A 16,922-nucleotide genomic window follows, 5' to 3' on the forward strand; every position below is an offset into this window, starting at 1 on the left:
CTGCCATCTGCTGGTCAAGCTGAGGAATGGCAGCTCCTGCCATCTGCTGGTCAAGCTGAGGAATGGCAGCTCCTGCCATCTGCTGGTCAAGCTGAGGAATGGCAGCGCCTGCCATCTGCTGGTCAAGCTGAGGAATGGCAGCTCCTGCCATCTGGTGGTCATACATAGGAACTGCTAAATCAGAGAATCTGTGAAAAACAATTCCAGAATTCAGCACAGTTGCTCCCTTACATCATCTTGCATCACATCTTCACTGTTTGGGGAACTATATGTCACTGTGGGGGATTTCTTTGTGTCATACCAAAGGGAAGAGCGATATCCGAAACATCCCCCTTATAACCAGGTGCATTATGGGAGTTGTGGTTCTTGCTGCAGAAGTTCAACTACATTTCCCATCATGCAATGCTGTTTCCTGGTGATGGCTGCGAGGAGGCTGCTGGCTGCAGTGTGTTGTGAGCAGTAAGTGGGGGCTGCATGGGTGGGCGCTGCATTAACCCCTGGTTGGCTGGAGTGTGCAGTGTAATGTGTTGCCGCAGCTCTCAGTATCGCAGCTGTTTGTGTTGTGTCTCTACTGGCCGAGACCCCTGTATTCCTTTGTCAAGGAGCCACCATTACTTACACATTTGGTTCATCTGCTCTAGGAGCCCCCTTTAATTATTTTGACAAACCCAATTAGTACAATTTGCTGCACGAACCCCCTTTAATTATATTGATTTAGTGCAATCTGACGAGGGAGACCCCATTAATGTTTCTGCATTAGAAGTCCTCTTCAGCATCCCTTATTGTAGGACTCTAGTGTCCAATGCTGTAAGTTCCCCTATAGCGCCCCTTCCCTAACAGGAGCCCCATAGCAATCCTCTGCCATAGGAGCCCCGTAGCTGCCCCCCGCCGTAGGAGCCCGGAGCAGCCCCCCTGCCGTAGGAGCCCCACTCCATATTACCCCCCCGCCGTAGGAGCCCCGTAGCTGCCCCCCTGCTGTAGGAGCCTCACTCCATATTACCCCCCCGCCGTAGGAGCCCGTAGCAGCCCCTCCGCCGTAGGAGCCCCACTCCATATTACCCCCCCGCCGTAGGAGCCCCGTAGCTGCCCCCCGCCGTAGGAGCCCGGAGCAGCCCCCCTGCTGTAGGAGCCTCACTCCATATTACCCCCCCGCCGTAGGAGCCCCGTAGCTGCCCCCCGCCGTAGGAGCCCCGTAGCTGCCCCCCGCCGTAGGAGCCCCATAGCTGCCCCCCGCCGTAGGAGCCCCGTAGCTGCCCCCCGCCGTAGGAGCCCCGTAGCTGCCCCCCGCCGTAGGAGCCCCGTAGCTGCCCCCCGCCGTAGGAGCCCCGTAGCTGCCCCCCGCCGTAGGAGCCCCGTAGCTGCCCCCCGCCGTAGGAGCCCCGTAGCTGCCCCCCGCCGTAGGAGCCCATAGCAGCCCCTCCGCCGTAGGAGCCCGGAGCTGCCCCCCTGCTGTAGGAGCCTCACTCCATATTACCCCCCCCGCCGTAGCAGCCCCCCCGCAGTAGAAGCCCTGTTGCAGCCCCCCCCCCACCGTAGGAGCCCCACTCCATATTGCCTCCCCGCCGTAGGAGCCCCCCACCATAGGAGCCCCCCTGCTGTATGATCTTATGATTTGCCGCGTATCTCTGTTGTCCCTTTTCTTTTTATCTGTATGTAAACCCCCTCTCCTCGGTTTCAGCTGATGCTCCCGGCACGGTTTCTCCGGTCTTGCACACGTTTCCCTTCAGCTTCAGTGACATCAAGATATTCAGGATCGCGAAACATGGAAAAACCTGTGGAGACGTCAATCAGGACGAAACTGAGCCAGAACCTGGAACCCTGCCACCTAGAGGTGCACAATGAGAGTTATATGCATGCTGTGCCCCCCGGGTCAGAAACCCACTTTAAAGTGGTGGTGGTATCCGAGGTGTTCAGCGGGAAGCCTCTCATTCAGCGCCACAGACTTGTCAATGATTTGCTGAAAGAAGAGTTAGCCGGACCCGTTCATGCTTTGTCCATCCAGGCCAAGACCCCGCAACAATGGGCGGAAAACCCCACTGTTGGTAAAAGCCCTGGATGTATGGGGGGCTCAAAGCATGATCCCCAGATGGGCAAAAAGCTGAGCACGCAGGTGTAGACCCAAAGGAGGAAAATATGATCTCTGAAGACAAAGGAACCTCGTGTGGTTTTTCTTAATATTATATTGTACATCCGAATATTCAGTATTACGTGTAGATAGTTCGCAAAAATGAATAAATTAAAAACTTAAAACAATGCTATAATGAAAAAAGTTTTATTACTATTATTGGTCAGGTGGCAAATACAGGGGGCGGAATAATAGTCATTCAGCTGATATTATAAGATGTTTAGACTGTAATTAGTTGATAATTGTGAAAGCCACCAAACATATCATGTCTACTGACTCACGGGGGGCACCAATGAGCACAAAACCCTCCGAAGGTAAAGGGAATATTTGCGCTGTCTTGAAACATGATGGGAGTAAAAGGGTTTAAAAAATTATATTTTTTAATGTTTTCACTATTTAAAGGGATTGTCTGGCTTAGAAAAGTTATATTTAAGCAAACTATTAGTTATTACACAGAGCCCCCAGATTAGGGACCCTCATCTATTACCCAGAATAGAAAGCACATATTCAGTGTGCTCATCGTGCTGGGACTTACAGGTGCATCTCACTAAATTACAATATCATCAAAGAGTTAATTTATTTCAGTTCTTCAATACAAAATGTGAAACTCCTATATTATATAGAGTCATTACACACAGAGGGATCTATTATATAGAGTCATTACACACAGAGGGATCTATTATATAGAGTCATTACACACAGAGGGATCTATTATATAGAGTCATTACACACAGAGGGATCTATTATATAGAGTCATTACACACAGAGGGATCTATTATATAGAGTCATTACACACAGAGGGATCTATTATATAGAGTCATTACACACAGAGGGATCTATTATATAGAGTCATTACACACAGAGGGATCTATTATATAGAGTCATTACACACAGAGGGATCTATTATATAGAGTCATTACACACAGAGGGATCTATTATATAGAGTCATTACACACAGAGGGATCTATTATATAGTCATTACACACAGAGGGATCTATTATATAGAGTCATTACACACAGAGGGATCTATTATATAGAGTCATTACACACAGAGGGATCTATTATATAGAGTCATTACACACAGAGGGATCTATTATATAGAGTCATTACACACAGAGGGATCTATTATATAGAGTCATTACACACAGAGGGATCTATTATATAGAGTCATTACACACAGAGGGATCTATTATATAGAGTCATTACACACAGAGGGATCTATTATATAGAGTCATTACACACAGAGGGATCTATTATATAGAGTCATTACACACAGAGGGATCTATTATATAGAGTCATTACACACAGAGGGATCTATTATATAGAGTCATTACACACAGAGGGATCTATTATATAGTCATTACACACAGAGGGATCTATTATATAGAGTCATTACACACAGAGGGATCTATTATATAGAGTCATTACACACAGAGGGATCTATTATATAGAGTCATTACACACAGAGGGATCTATTATATAGAGTCATTACACACAGAGGGATCTATTATATAGAGTCATTACACACAGAGGGATCTATTATATAGAGTCATTACACACAGAGGGATCTATTATATAGAGTCATTACACACAGAGGGATCTATTATATAGAGTCATTACACACAGAGGGATCTATTATATAGAGTCATTACACACAGAGGGATCTATTATATAGAGTCATTACACACAGAGGGATCTATTATATAGAGTCATTACACACAGAGGGATCTATTATATAGAGTCATTACACACAGAGGGATCTATTATATAGAGTCATTACACACAGAGGGATCTATTTCACGTGTTTATTTCTGTTAATGTTGATGATTATGGCTTACAGCCGAGGAAAACGCAAAAGTCATTATCTCAGTAAATTAAAATAATTAACAAAAAACACCTGCAAAGGCTTCCTAAGCATTTAAAAAGGTCCCTTAGGCTGTGTGCCCACTATGCGTTTTTTTCAGTGTTTCCGCAGCATCTTTTCCGCCGCGGAAACGCTTAAAAAAACGCTTGGTAGAAGGTCTTCCATGTTCCCCAATGATAATCCGTATGTGCTGTGCACATGCTGCGGAAATTTCCGCTGTGGATCATCATTGCGGAAAATTTCGCAGCATGTCCATTAATTTTGCGGAATTGCGGCGTTTTAGCCGCCATTGACTTGCATTGGACCGCCTGACATCCACATGACTACACATACACATGCGAATATTATGCGATCCAATGCATGGATGGTACCCGGGTCTGGAGAAGAGGAGACTCTGCTCCAGACCCGGGTACCATAGTACCTGTAGTTAAAAAAATAATTAAAATAAAAAACATATACTTGCTTCCTGATGGCCCCCTGTCTGCTCCCGGCGGCGCTGCTGGCTCTTCGTCATTTAGTCATGTGACAGGTCACCCGACCGCTGACGTCGGCGGTCGCGTGACCTGTCACATGACTAAATGACGTCATGGAAGGTCCTTTTACACCACGGCGAGTCGCCGAAGACACTGGAGAAGGAGGCCGGGGGCCATCGGAAGGTGAGTATGTGGTTTTTTTTGTTTGTTTTTTCACCATTTGTATTCTTTTTTTTTTTTTTTTTTACTATTGATGCTGCATTTGCAGCATCGTAACTTAGTCACACTATATAAATCCATGCCGGCTGCATGGATTTATATAGTGTGACCAAGTTGTCAAGCACTTTTCCTAGTGATGCTAAAATTGCTTGTCAACCCACATGCAGAAATGCATGTGAAGAACGCTTCACGAAAGCTTCTACCTTGCAGAAAAAACGCATGTAAAATCCGCATGCTTTTTTTCTGCCAGGGAGATGCAGAAACGCTCAGGAAAAATCTGCAGCATTTCTGCATCGTGAGCACATAGCCTTAGTCTGTTTCAGTAGGCTCCACAATCATGGGGAAGACTGCTGACTTGACAGATGTCCAGAAGGCAGTCATTGACACACTCCACAATGTCCCAGAGTCTGGAGGAAGAGTGGAGAGGCCACAATCCAAGCTGCTTGAGGTCTAGTGTGAAGTGTCCACAATCAGTGATGGTTTGGGGAGCCATGTCATCTGCTGGTGTAGGTCCACTGTGTTTTATCAAGACCAAAGTCAGTGCAGCCGTCTACCAGGAAATGTTAGAGCACTTCATGCTTCCCTCTGCCGACAAGCTTTGTGGAGATGGAAATGTCATTCTCCAGCAGGACTTGGCCCCTGTCCACACTGCCAAAAGTACCAATACCTGGTTTACACACAACAGTATCACTGTGCTTGATTGGCAGCAAACTCGCCTGACCTTAACCCCATAGAGAATCTATTATAGAGAATCTATGGGGTATTGTCAAGAGGAAGATGAGAGACACCAGACCCAACAATGCAGACGGGCTGAAGGCTGCTATCAAAGCCACCTGGGCTTCCATAACCCCTCAGCAGCCACAGGCTGATCGCCTCCATGCCACATTGCCGCATTGATGCAGTAATTGATGCAAAAGGAGCCCGACCAAGTATTGAGGGCATTTACTGAACAGACATTTCAGGAGGACAACATTTCAGATTTTAAAAACATTTTTCAAGCTGTTGTTATAAAGTATTCTAATTTACTGAGATAATGACTTTTGTGTTTTCATTGGCTGTAAGCCATAATCATCAACATTAACAGAAATAAACACGTGAAATAGATCACTCTGTGTGTAATGACTCTATATAATAGATCCCTCTGTGTGTAATGACTCTATATAATAGATCCCTCTGTGTGTAATGACTCTATATAATAGATCCCTCTGTGTGTAATGACTCTATATAATAGATCCCTCTGTGTGTAATGACTCTATATAATAGATCACTCTGTGTGTAATGACTCTATATAATAGATCACTCTGTGTGTAATGACTCTATATAATAGATCCCTCTGTGTGTAATGACTCTATATAATAGATCACTCTGTGTGTAATGACTCTATATAATAGATCCCTCTGTGTGTAATGACTCTATATAATAGATCCCTCTGTGTGTAATGACTCTATATAATAGATCCCTCTGTGTGTAATGACTCTATATAATAGATCCCTCTGTGTGTAATGGCTCTATACAATAGATCCCTCTGTGTGTAATGACTCTATATAATAGATCCCTCTGTGTGTAATGACTCTATATAATAGATCACTCTGTGTGTAATGACTATATAATATAGGAGTTTCACTTTTTGTATTGAAGAACTGAAATAAATTAACTTTTTGATTATCGAATTTAGTGAGATGCACCTGTAGCACCGTTCAGCTAGGCTATGCTGAAGAACCCACTGATACCAGCAGTACTTGCACCTAATGACCCTGTCTTATTCATGAGAAACAGATGACCCTATGACCCAGCGTAATAAAACGTGCCCCATACCATCTTGGGGCAACCTCAATGCCCTGATGGCCGTTTTGTAGCACAGCTCGGCTATGCATGCAGGAGAGGGCGTGAGGAAGGTCTGAAGATCCCCATGAAACACCAATGAAACATGGAATTTGTACATAGTAATGAAGATTGGTCAAATAGTTCACAGCCGCAACAATCAAAACTATCAATGGTCACCTCGTCCATAGAAATAAAAAGTGTATATGCTGAGATCTATCCTTCTCTGTCAGGAAGCACACAGGAGAGCAGAGGCCTGCAGAACTGAGGAGAAGCAAGGTGCTACTAGGACATGTCGTTTTAGGAGAAAAGAATAGGACCGCTCATTCAGCTCCATGCTGGTGGATACACAAAGGTACAAGAAAGAAACTTTATCCTGGGTTTGGTCTGTATATTAACAGGTTGTAAATTCCTTATTAAATGTAGGACCACAAAGGGTTAACCTGATGGGCACGAGAGATGTTTTTGGGCTGCTGCTATGGCTTTTGTCCAACTTGGAGCCACAGTGTGAAGAAAACTCTTGCCTATTATCAGTATGGCCCGCGAGGATCCAGTGTAGGAGCCACCCAAAAATGTGATCTGGGACTGTTTAATGGGTGATCATAAAACTCACTGGAGTAACCTTTTATAAGGCTGTCCATATATTTTGCACCTATCTTATTATGACTAATTGTTGATATTTTGTATGGCACATGAAGGAGCTCAAGGCCAAATGTGAGAGCCCATGCAGAAGGCTGAGACTGGACCCCACAAGCTCCTGCTTATATGTAAAATGTAAAGGGGTTGCACAGCCGAATAAATATTGTTTCTAAAAAAAACAACCCCTCTCCATTCCAGTTTTAACACTCTTTGGGTCCCTGCTTTTTGGTCCTTCTCGATACACAGGAAAAGCCCATCAATGGCAAAGCCGGGTGATTGCTGTGGTTAGTAGAACGGACATTTCCTGTGTGTTGAGATGGGAATACGACATGTAGACAAGTGGAGACTTTATAAGAATCAAAACAGGAGTGGTAAGGTATCTGCCCCTTAAAAAAAAATCAGCAGCACAATCCTTACCATGTAATGATCGCAGCCACAGATGGTGCAACCGGGCCTGTGCGCCACTTATTTCAGCTGGATATGCATCCGAGGAAGCCCATTCAGCTGAAATGCAATGTGAAATGAGAAACTAGAAATGGCCGGTTAGAAATGCAAGCTGCTGGCCAATTATAGGCTGGCAGCTGACATTGGCGATCCAGTTACTGGGGGCGCATGCGCTGCCCGTCGCTTTCACGTTGAAGTCAGCTGCTGGCTACAGAAGAGGACTCTGCACTGCGTAAGAGCGGGGGCAATGTGAGTAGAATCATTTTATTTTTATGCGTTAAAGAACAGTGGAAGAACAGGGACATATACAGAATGGGGGACATAAATACCAGAAATGGGCCCATGATGGGGGACATATATACCAGGAAGGGACCCATGATGGGGGACATATATACCAGGAAGGGGGACATTACTACATAATGGGGGAGGTGGGGCAATACATATGTCCTTATAGGATTTAGAACGTTATAAGGGCCCATGCATCTGATCAACATCCGCGGGGATGGGGAAGGGTGGCCAGGTCCAACAAATTTTGCACCTGTGCCCATAGAACTCTAGTTACGCAACTGCCAGTTTGGCACGTCATAGGTCCACTTGAACCAACCTTGGATCTCTCTTTCGACATTATGACAGCTTGTAGTGGTCAAGACTTCATGACATTTATGGACACATGAACCAGGACTAACGCCGCTTATCACTTGTGGACATATATTTATTGATATTTTATTTCACCCTGGAACCGGATTGTTGCACAAGAGAGATGAACTGGATTCCAGGGAGTATGGATTTTCATACACCTTCCACAGCACCGTATCGGCATGACAATAAATTACCTCCCATATAACTATTCACTTCATTATAGACAAATTGGATCTTTTTTTTTTTGTTTCAAGACACAGATTTGTAAAATTTTTTCATACCTCTGTTCTTTACAAACATCTATAAACTACGGCACGGTACAGTTTGCAAACAGACAGTACTACGTATGTGGAGACCAACTACTACAAAGAATGGATTGAAGACGAGAAAACGTAGAGAGACCCGAGGAGTACGGAGCCGGAGGTAAGTTCTGGTCGGGAGTTGTCTTTCTGAAATGTAAAATACTCTACGTAGACGTAGTATTGTCTTCATCCTAAAAAATCTTGACCTTTGGTCTTTTACAATTTCGCAAATATCTCTGGTCTTCCAAGATGGAATAACCATAGTTTGGCTTAAAAATGTTTCCTAGGTTAGTGTCCAGTATATATCAACTTCTAGTTGGAAATACAAGATCTTCACAAACTTCTAAGTCAATTTTTTTTATATCCTTTTTGATCCACCTGTTCGATATTGGTACAAAACAATATTGCCGTCTGAAATTGGTCAAATTTTCGAAAGCCTACCTAATCTGAATAAAAAACTTCCAAGAATTTTTTTGGGTTGCTGGTTCAACAATCTATTCACTTAATCTTTTAGAGTGGTTGGCCACTTTCTAGCCAAAATTTGACAATGTCCTACTTTAAGTAATCTTAAATGTTCCCACTGTATAGCTCCTGACTCCATTTTATCATTGCTTAGGTCGAAACCATTAAGAGCTTTGGATAAATTTGGCTAGAAAATAAGCAACCCTCTAAGATAATTAAAGCACCAGGTTCAAGTTAACATTGTCCCGGGTTGAGCACATACCATCCTTCATTGCAATATATTTCTCCTACTCCATCAGTCCATTATTGCTTATTGAGAATTTTTGAACAACTCCTGACGTGACCCACCTCTCAGCCACCGTACTTCCTCCATCTCTGTCATATTATCATATCCTAATACACATCTACCACTATTGCATCATAAGTTATTGTCGAACAAATTGGTACAGCAAGAAAGACGACAAACTGAAAAAAAAAAGTATAAAAATATTTGGCAAAAAAATGACAGGTGACGTATACACGGCACACAAACTGATTGTCACAATGTTGTTCATGGCAAACTGATGACGACGGTGTGATTTGTTCATGTTCATTTTTGTGTGTCCTTTAGTTACCTAATGTCCATTTCAAGTAACCGGCTTCCACATGTTCATCAAAAGAACGTCTCTTGCATGAAGTAACACATTGTGTCATCAGTCACTTTTCAACATGGACACAAAAAAAAATTCCAGCTGATTTTCTTTATATTCTCCAAACCAAATGTTCAGTGTATTTGTAAGTCTCTATACACTGCTGTATTTACAAAACCCAACGGTATTCGAGAATATCGAATTTTACGTAGTTCACTAAGTTTAAAATGGCATTTCTTCCCAAAAATTCATGAAGTTTCTTCAGGTTTTACTTTTCACAATAAAGATTCTTTTCTACCAATGCAATATTCCTTGTCTACGAAATTTTAGACAAATGTTTTTGTCTTTTTCTGGGATAAATCTCTAAAAGGAATGAGTTAAAATGTCTATGTAATGGATGCAATCACTAATTGGAATTTGCACTAAAGGATTTCACATCAGAGATGTCATGAGAATAAGTGAAGGTAGCCAGAGTTTAGCTTTCCATAGGAAATCATGTCTTTGGATTTTATATATATATAAGACCCTGTTAGAAAGTCAAAGAAATAGGCATTTTTAGTCTTCCAATACAATAATCATCTGAAATTTGGAATTCCGTCATGATTCCAAGTCCTTTAATTGAAACTCTTGGTTAGCTTTAATTTGGTGCCGCTATATTGACGACGTTCCTTTTCAAATTGAAGGTGCTACTCGCTCTTGCTTATGTAGTAGAGCAGAGCTGATGTCTCCCAGCATAAAATCCCAAATATATAGCGCAAGTAATGAATTTGGATGCATTGTTCTACGATTTAAAACAATTTAGTATGAATTTTTTTTTTCATATGTTTGAAAAAAGGAAAATTGTATCTAGACATCCATTGACATCTGCTGATGTGATTTACGTGTCTGTAGAGGGTAGTTATGATCTAAAAGGAATTTTTTATTTTCCTATTCACTAACATGAAAACAATATAGAACAATCCTAGTGAACAATAAGCATGGCCACAACACAAAGACGCAAGATACGGCCTTGTTACATACAATTAATACCAACCATCGAAAAATAGTTTGATTTTGCATTTTTTTTTTAGCTTTACATTTCTGTACAGATTAGTACATAGTTTTGCTAAGAAGGACCAGCATGGGGAAATTTGAGAACACATAATTAGAATAGTTGCAGTCAATACAGACACACACAAATTAATCCTCCATTGAGAGGAGTACAAGAAATAGGTCAACATTTGTGCTTTCTGCTCTAGTTGCATTGACGAAAAAGGCTTGTGCTCGATAATGGCCCATGCTTTTTTGTCTTAAAAGTTATCACATTTAATTTAAAAGAGAATATGTCTACATCCTCCTAGACTTGTATACAGTATAGCAGAGTAGTCAAGTACGACACTACCATTATGTCATGAAGATCCACAAACACATTTGCTCAAAGGTAAGACACAGCCTATTAACATGAGTAGGCTGCAAGGTGTGATAAAGCAGCAGGTGATTCATAGTAGAAGACTTGGTCAACATTTTACAATTGGTCCTTGAGTTTTTTACTTAAGTTTAAAATTTTAGATTTTTTCTTCTATTTTTTTTTGAGGATCTATCCTAAAGACTTTAAACACTACAGGACACTAAAATAGGTCCAGGAGGCAAAAAAATCAACTGCTAAAAGTGGACCAACCTATCTATGGGTCATAGAGGCAACAAAGTCAACCCAAAGTCAACGAACCTGATCGGTGGGACCAAGAGGCACCAAATTCAACTCTTCAAAGTCAACTAACCTGATCAGTGGGACCAAGAGGCACCAAAGTCAACTCCTCAAAGTCAACCAACCTGATCAGTGGGACCAAGAGGCATCCAAGTCAACTCCTCAAAGTCAACCAACCTGATCGGTGAGATCAAGAGGCACCAAAGTAAACTCAAGTCAAAGTCAACCAACTTGATCTATGGGTTCAAACTCAACTCGATTTTGATTTACAGATTGCCAAGACCAAGAGGCACCAAAATCAACTCCTTAGGTAAATTTTGACTGTACCCCGGAAATGTTGATAAATGGCCTATCTAAGATCTCCAGTATTTTAGCTACAACTTCATGCCAGTCAACTGTAGTGAAGTCATGGCCAATGGGCACCCGCCTGTCTGGATTTTTCTAGTGCGCTTTTGATTTCCAAAAACAAAGTCTCCCATTAGAAGAAATCTTTGAAGATATGCACACATTACATCTAGATATGCTGTAAGGAATTCCATACCATGTACAAATATTGTGAGTATTTCTATGAAGTCAATAGCTAATAGCTTTTTTCACTGTAATTTCCCATATATACCTATATATTTACAATATTATACAAATGGTGGCAAAATGACCATTTATATTATATAAATAAACTATTTATTTTATTTTCCTTACAGTCACATTAATTTCATTAAGATGTAAAAATGCGTCTACTACTAAGTCTGCCAGCTCGGGATATGGCACTAAACAGGCATGCAGTGCTTTTTTTAGAGACGCTGTACAATGACGACCTACAGATGCTGCTCACATCATACATAAAAGGGGCCTCACTTCTAGACGTCCACTTGCAAAAACAGAGTTTTTTTAACAAAATAAACTATTTTACAATATACTAAGATTTATACTAAAGCAAGGGTGCGTTGGGAGGCAGAGGAAGAAATCACATATTAGTTTTGACATCTTTCGAAGTGGTTATGTCTCACCACTACATCTAGTAAAAAAAAGGACAAATATTCTAAGGACCCATTAGTTTTTCTTTTTTGTTTTAGACATGTGAGTTGACTTTTAATAATGTAAACTAGAAATGGGTCCAAAAATTATTTTTTTTATTATTATTTTTGGACACATTTATCATTTCGGATTAGCTCAAAACATTGGTCAATTATTTATTTCTATTTTTTTTTACTTTTGAACACAGTTATGTTTTTGGCATAACGATTAATTAGAATATACAGTGAAATTATTATTCTTTTCTATTTTTACTTTTAGATACCTTTGCTTATGGGGTTATTTCGTGACAATGGTTAATTAGAATGTTAAAATTTTTAGATTTCATTTCTATGTTGCTTATTTAAATTTTTCCTTTTTCGAACCTAAAAAAAAACTCTCAATAAGGATATAAATACTATTGAATCAGGCCATTCAGCTAATGTGGATTGTAGAGAGCCAGCACCCAGATTGGTCCTATCTTCTTGGTGGCAAAAACGTGTCCACCACTCTAAAGGATTTGCATCATTCGAAAAGAACGGAGTAAAAAATTAGCCCAAAGGTGCCGAGATGAAGGGAGGAAAAAAATCTAGCTAGTAAAACCCAACACCTTAGTAGGGGCCATCTTTAACTTTCCTGTGGGACTTGTCTTTTCGATGTGTACCCATAGTATCAAATTAAAATTTAGGACATAACTGGGCCAAGCCCTAATCCATCCCCTCCCCATGATTACATTCTAATCCATCCCGCTATGTTGAGAATTTGGTATGTTACAACCATTAGCATAAATTCAGAATTAACAAAAGTAAAAAAAAAAAAGAAAATACAAAATCTACTTATTGTGTCATACAACGGAATGTGCCATCATTTCATGGAATGTTTCGTTAATTTTTTTTCGGAGCTGGTCATATTTCTGTGCTTTTCTCAGTCATATTAGGAAACAATGTTAAAAAGAAATAAAAAATTAATAAATCATGACATTTAAAAAAAATAATAAAATCAAGCACTACTATTTTTGCCTATTATGTATTTAGCGTCCATTCGAAGAGAGGGCAAGTAAATTGGGTGGATTGGATTTCACCCCCTCACTCCCAAGACAAGCGGTGCAGATTTTTTCCGCCTCTTCTCTTTCAAAAAAATTTTTTCGGCTAAAAACTTTTGTTTTTTTTGTTTTTTTGAAGGACAGAACATATTTTAATAAATATCTAAACAATGAATAGATCTCCCTATTATGTTACCCACCACCGGCCCTGAATGTGGCCATCTTTTGAGGTCCTTGTAAACATAACACATGGTCAACAATTTACTAAATAATCATTATAATAAATCTATTACCCGCAGTTTGGATGAGGCTAGTTCTTCTATAGGTTAGCCTACTTCTGCTCCCTCCTCCCACCCCCCACCCCCCAAAAAAACATATTTTTTTCTGTGAAAATAAGCTTCCCGGCTACATAGGCACCGATGCACTTTGGTTGCAAAGAGGACATTTTCACATGTAAAAACTCTTTATATTCAGATTTGTGTTCCTCACACCTGGATAGACATTGATAGTATAGATAATTTCAGGTTAAAAAAAGGTCTATATGGGCATTTAGAGTTTCTAGTATTTTTGTTCTAGTGGTTCTTGATCTAGTCTGAACAGCTCCTATTAATACAGTTGAACCTTGCGCAACTGTGGGATCCCTTCAGTACTAACCAAATTTATTTTAGGGTATTCATTAGAACCCAAACCTAATGTAGAATTCGTTAGGACCCATTAGAGCCCAGAAATACTGAAGGATCCACTCTAATCAATTACAATCTAGAACTAGTTTGGGATCCTTTCAGTACCCATTACCAATCAAAATGTTACAAGGATCCTTCAGACTCCATTACAACCCAAAACAACTGTAGGATCCTTCGGAATCAACTACAATGTACAACTACTGTAGTATCCTCCAGAACTGATTACAATCTAGAACTACAGCAGGGTCCTTTCAGTATCCATTATGGCCAAAATATTAGTAGGATCCTTCAGACCTAATTATAACCCAAAACTACTGTAGGATCCTACAAAATCAATTATGATCTAGAACTACTGTGGGATCCTTTCAGTAGCCATTACTAGCCAAAATGTTAGTAGGATCCTTTAGACCTATTTACAACCCAAATCAACTGTAAGATCATTCATAATCAATGTAGAATTACTGGTGGCATCCTCCAGAACTAATTACAATCTAGAACTACTGTGGATCCTCTCTGTACCCATTAATAACCAAAATGATTGTAGGATCCTTCAGACTCGATTACAACCCAGAACTACTGTAGGATTCTCCAGAATCAATTACATTTTAGAAGTACTGTAACATACGCAGGAATCGATTATAATCTAGAACCAGTGTGGGATCCTTTCAGTATCTTTTACAAACAAAAATGTAGGATTTTTCAGTTTATTACAACCAAAACCTCTGTAGGATCCTCTCGGATCCACTTCAATCTAGAACTATTGTAGAATCATTACTTCCCCGTACTTAAAAAAAAATGATATACTGTAGAGGTCTTCGGAATTTACTACAACAGAAAACTATTCTAGGATTCTTTTCTGGAACTACTGTCTGATATCTCAGGACTAGTGATGAGCGAGTATGTTCGGTTAACCCTTTCGGCGAGTATGCTCGGGTAAGTACCGACTATCTTCAGCGTACTCGGTGATATGTTTGAATCGCTCCCGTGTGCATGACTTGCGACTGTTTGACAGCTTTAATACATGTGAGGAATTCTTAAGAAAGAAGCATTCCTCAACAGTTGCAAATCATGCACACAGGAGTGATTCAAACATATCACCGAGTACGCTGAAGATACTCGCCCGAGCATACTCGCCAAAAGGGTTAACCGAACATACTCGCTCATCACTACTCAGGACCCAACCTGAGCATTTCTAAGAGCCTTTCAGTACCCATTACCAACCAAGATGATTGTATTATCTTAAGAATCCATTACTACCCCCACCTATTTTACTATCCATACAACCCAGAACAACTTTTGGATTCTTCCTGTACCCATAACGAACCAACATGATTGTAAAGGGCCTTTAGTACCCTTTCCATATATAGTACTATACAGGACAAACATCAGGTTCTCCATTCAGTAGAATGTACATATCAGAATAAATATAATTAGTTTTTAGAAGCTAGTATTATCTAGAACAGTATTCTTCATTCCGTAAGCTCATCGGCTGTGGCAAAAATTCAACTTTTTCTAGATCAATGATCCCCATTCTCCGGTTCTCTAGGATGAACGTATAGCGTATTAAGAGTTTTCGTTTTCAAACACTAGTAGAGCCATGAGTTGGAGAACACAAATCTAGAAAAGGTTCTATATATTTTTGCCAATGAGCCACTGGTTAAATGACACTTATTTAGACTAATCCTTTTTTAACCAGTTTCTAGTAGTATCTAGAATGAATTCAAGCTCCTCGCATGTCTCGAAGAGCAAATGATATGTTCTTTTCAATGACTAGAAGTGAGGGAAACACAACATTTGAGTATTGTCTTTAGCTAGGGCTATCTAGAACCTAAAATCTCTGCTATACACAAAGTCTAGTGCTTCTAATCCCCGATCATGGAAGAAGCTTTGAAACTTAGAATAGTGCAAACGTGTTCGATCGTTATTACATTTTCATTGACACATATGCATATTGTTTTACCACACATTTCTGGAAAGAGAGAAATGGAAAGGGGCCCCAAACATGGCAAAGAAAAAAAAAAGACATTTCACAGTGTCTACTAATCTACTCTTATTTTTTTTTTTCATGATGGCGAATCTCACTGAAGCACCTGGCCTCGAGTTTCTGGCAGTTTTAGGGCTAAAAAGCTACCCAGTGCCAAAGCAGCAGAAGCCAGGAGGATGGGCACTGCTTTTGCTACCCCCACGAAGGAGGTGAAAATGCTTATCCCCAGGACAGCAGCCAACTTGCACAGGGCATTCAGGAATCCAAAGGCGGTGGTTCTGTGAAGAAACACAAATGAACAGTTTTTAGAATATTTTGGATGGTACATTTTATATCGTGTATCGCAATGAGTCGAGATTCGGTAAGCACCTACGAGTCAAAACTCAACGGGTTGGACCTACTTTGATCTAATAGGTATGGGGGCCTATTTGTACACAATGTCTTCCGCCTTCGTGGCCTTCTGTGAAACATACTCTTATTGAACATCGCTGGTCTTTCAGAACTGCATTCATCGTTTGCAGCTTCTTTTTGCTTCCAGAAAACTCCCAGAAAGTCGAAATGCCATAAAAATGGATCGCCGAAAGCAAGTCATCCCACCGATTGTCCTCCGAGTTGCTCTAATGATGTAGAGTGGCCACTAGGCCTCGTTTAGCCTTATACGTCTTGTTCTTCACAGAAGACTTTTCAGCAGTCTCATTATTATCAGAGGCAGGATTACAATGACAGGTAGCACATCTATACACAGTTGATAAAGGATCCACCATTCACAATAGGCAATGTCACAGCTCACCTCCTCCTCCTGTACAATGACTGATAACACCTCTATATACAGTCGATAACACAGGAACAACCATTCACAATATGTAATATCACAGCTCACCTCCTCTTCCTCCTGTACAAT

General features: G+C 40.8%; 2 protein-coding genes across 3 annotated transcripts in view; one reads left to right on the top strand and one right to left on the bottom strand.

Moving 5' to 3' along the window:
- Nucleotides 1-345: 345 nt before the first annotated feature.
- Nucleotides 346-2,239, top strand: BOLA1 (bolA family member 1). Its single transcript, XM_073637631.1, has 2 exons — nt 346-459; nt 1,679-2,239. The coding sequence occupies exon 2, from the start codon at nt 1,682-1,684 to the stop codon at nt 2,114-2,116; it is 435 nt and encodes a 144-aa protein (XP_073493732.1). The 5' UTR covers nt 346-459; nt 1,679-1,681; the 3' UTR covers nt 2,117-2,239.
- Nucleotides 2,240-8,276: 6,037 nt separating this feature from the next.
- The window catches only part of SV2A (synaptic vesicle glycoprotein 2A), a 197,602-nt gene continuing 188,956 nt past the window's right edge, over nt 8,277-16,922 (bottom strand). For both annotated transcript variants that reach the window (XM_073639416.1, XM_073639418.1), the window contains exon 13: nt 8,277-16,299. In XM_073639416.1, coding sequence (XP_073495517.1) covers nt 16,116-16,299 — 184 coding nt within the window. In that variant the 3' untranslated portion in view covers nt 8,277-16,115. The remainder of the gene's footprint in view (nt 16,300-16,922) is intronic.

This window comes from Phyllobates terribilis, unplaced genomic scaffold, assembly GCF_046119375.1.
Source record: "Phyllobates terribilis strain yellow unplaced genomic scaffold, ASM4611937v1 Scaffold_7__3_contigs__length_470593459, whole genome shotgun sequence".
NCBI lineage: Eukaryota > Metazoa > Chordata > Amphibia > Anura > Dendrobatidae > Phyllobates > Phyllobates terribilis.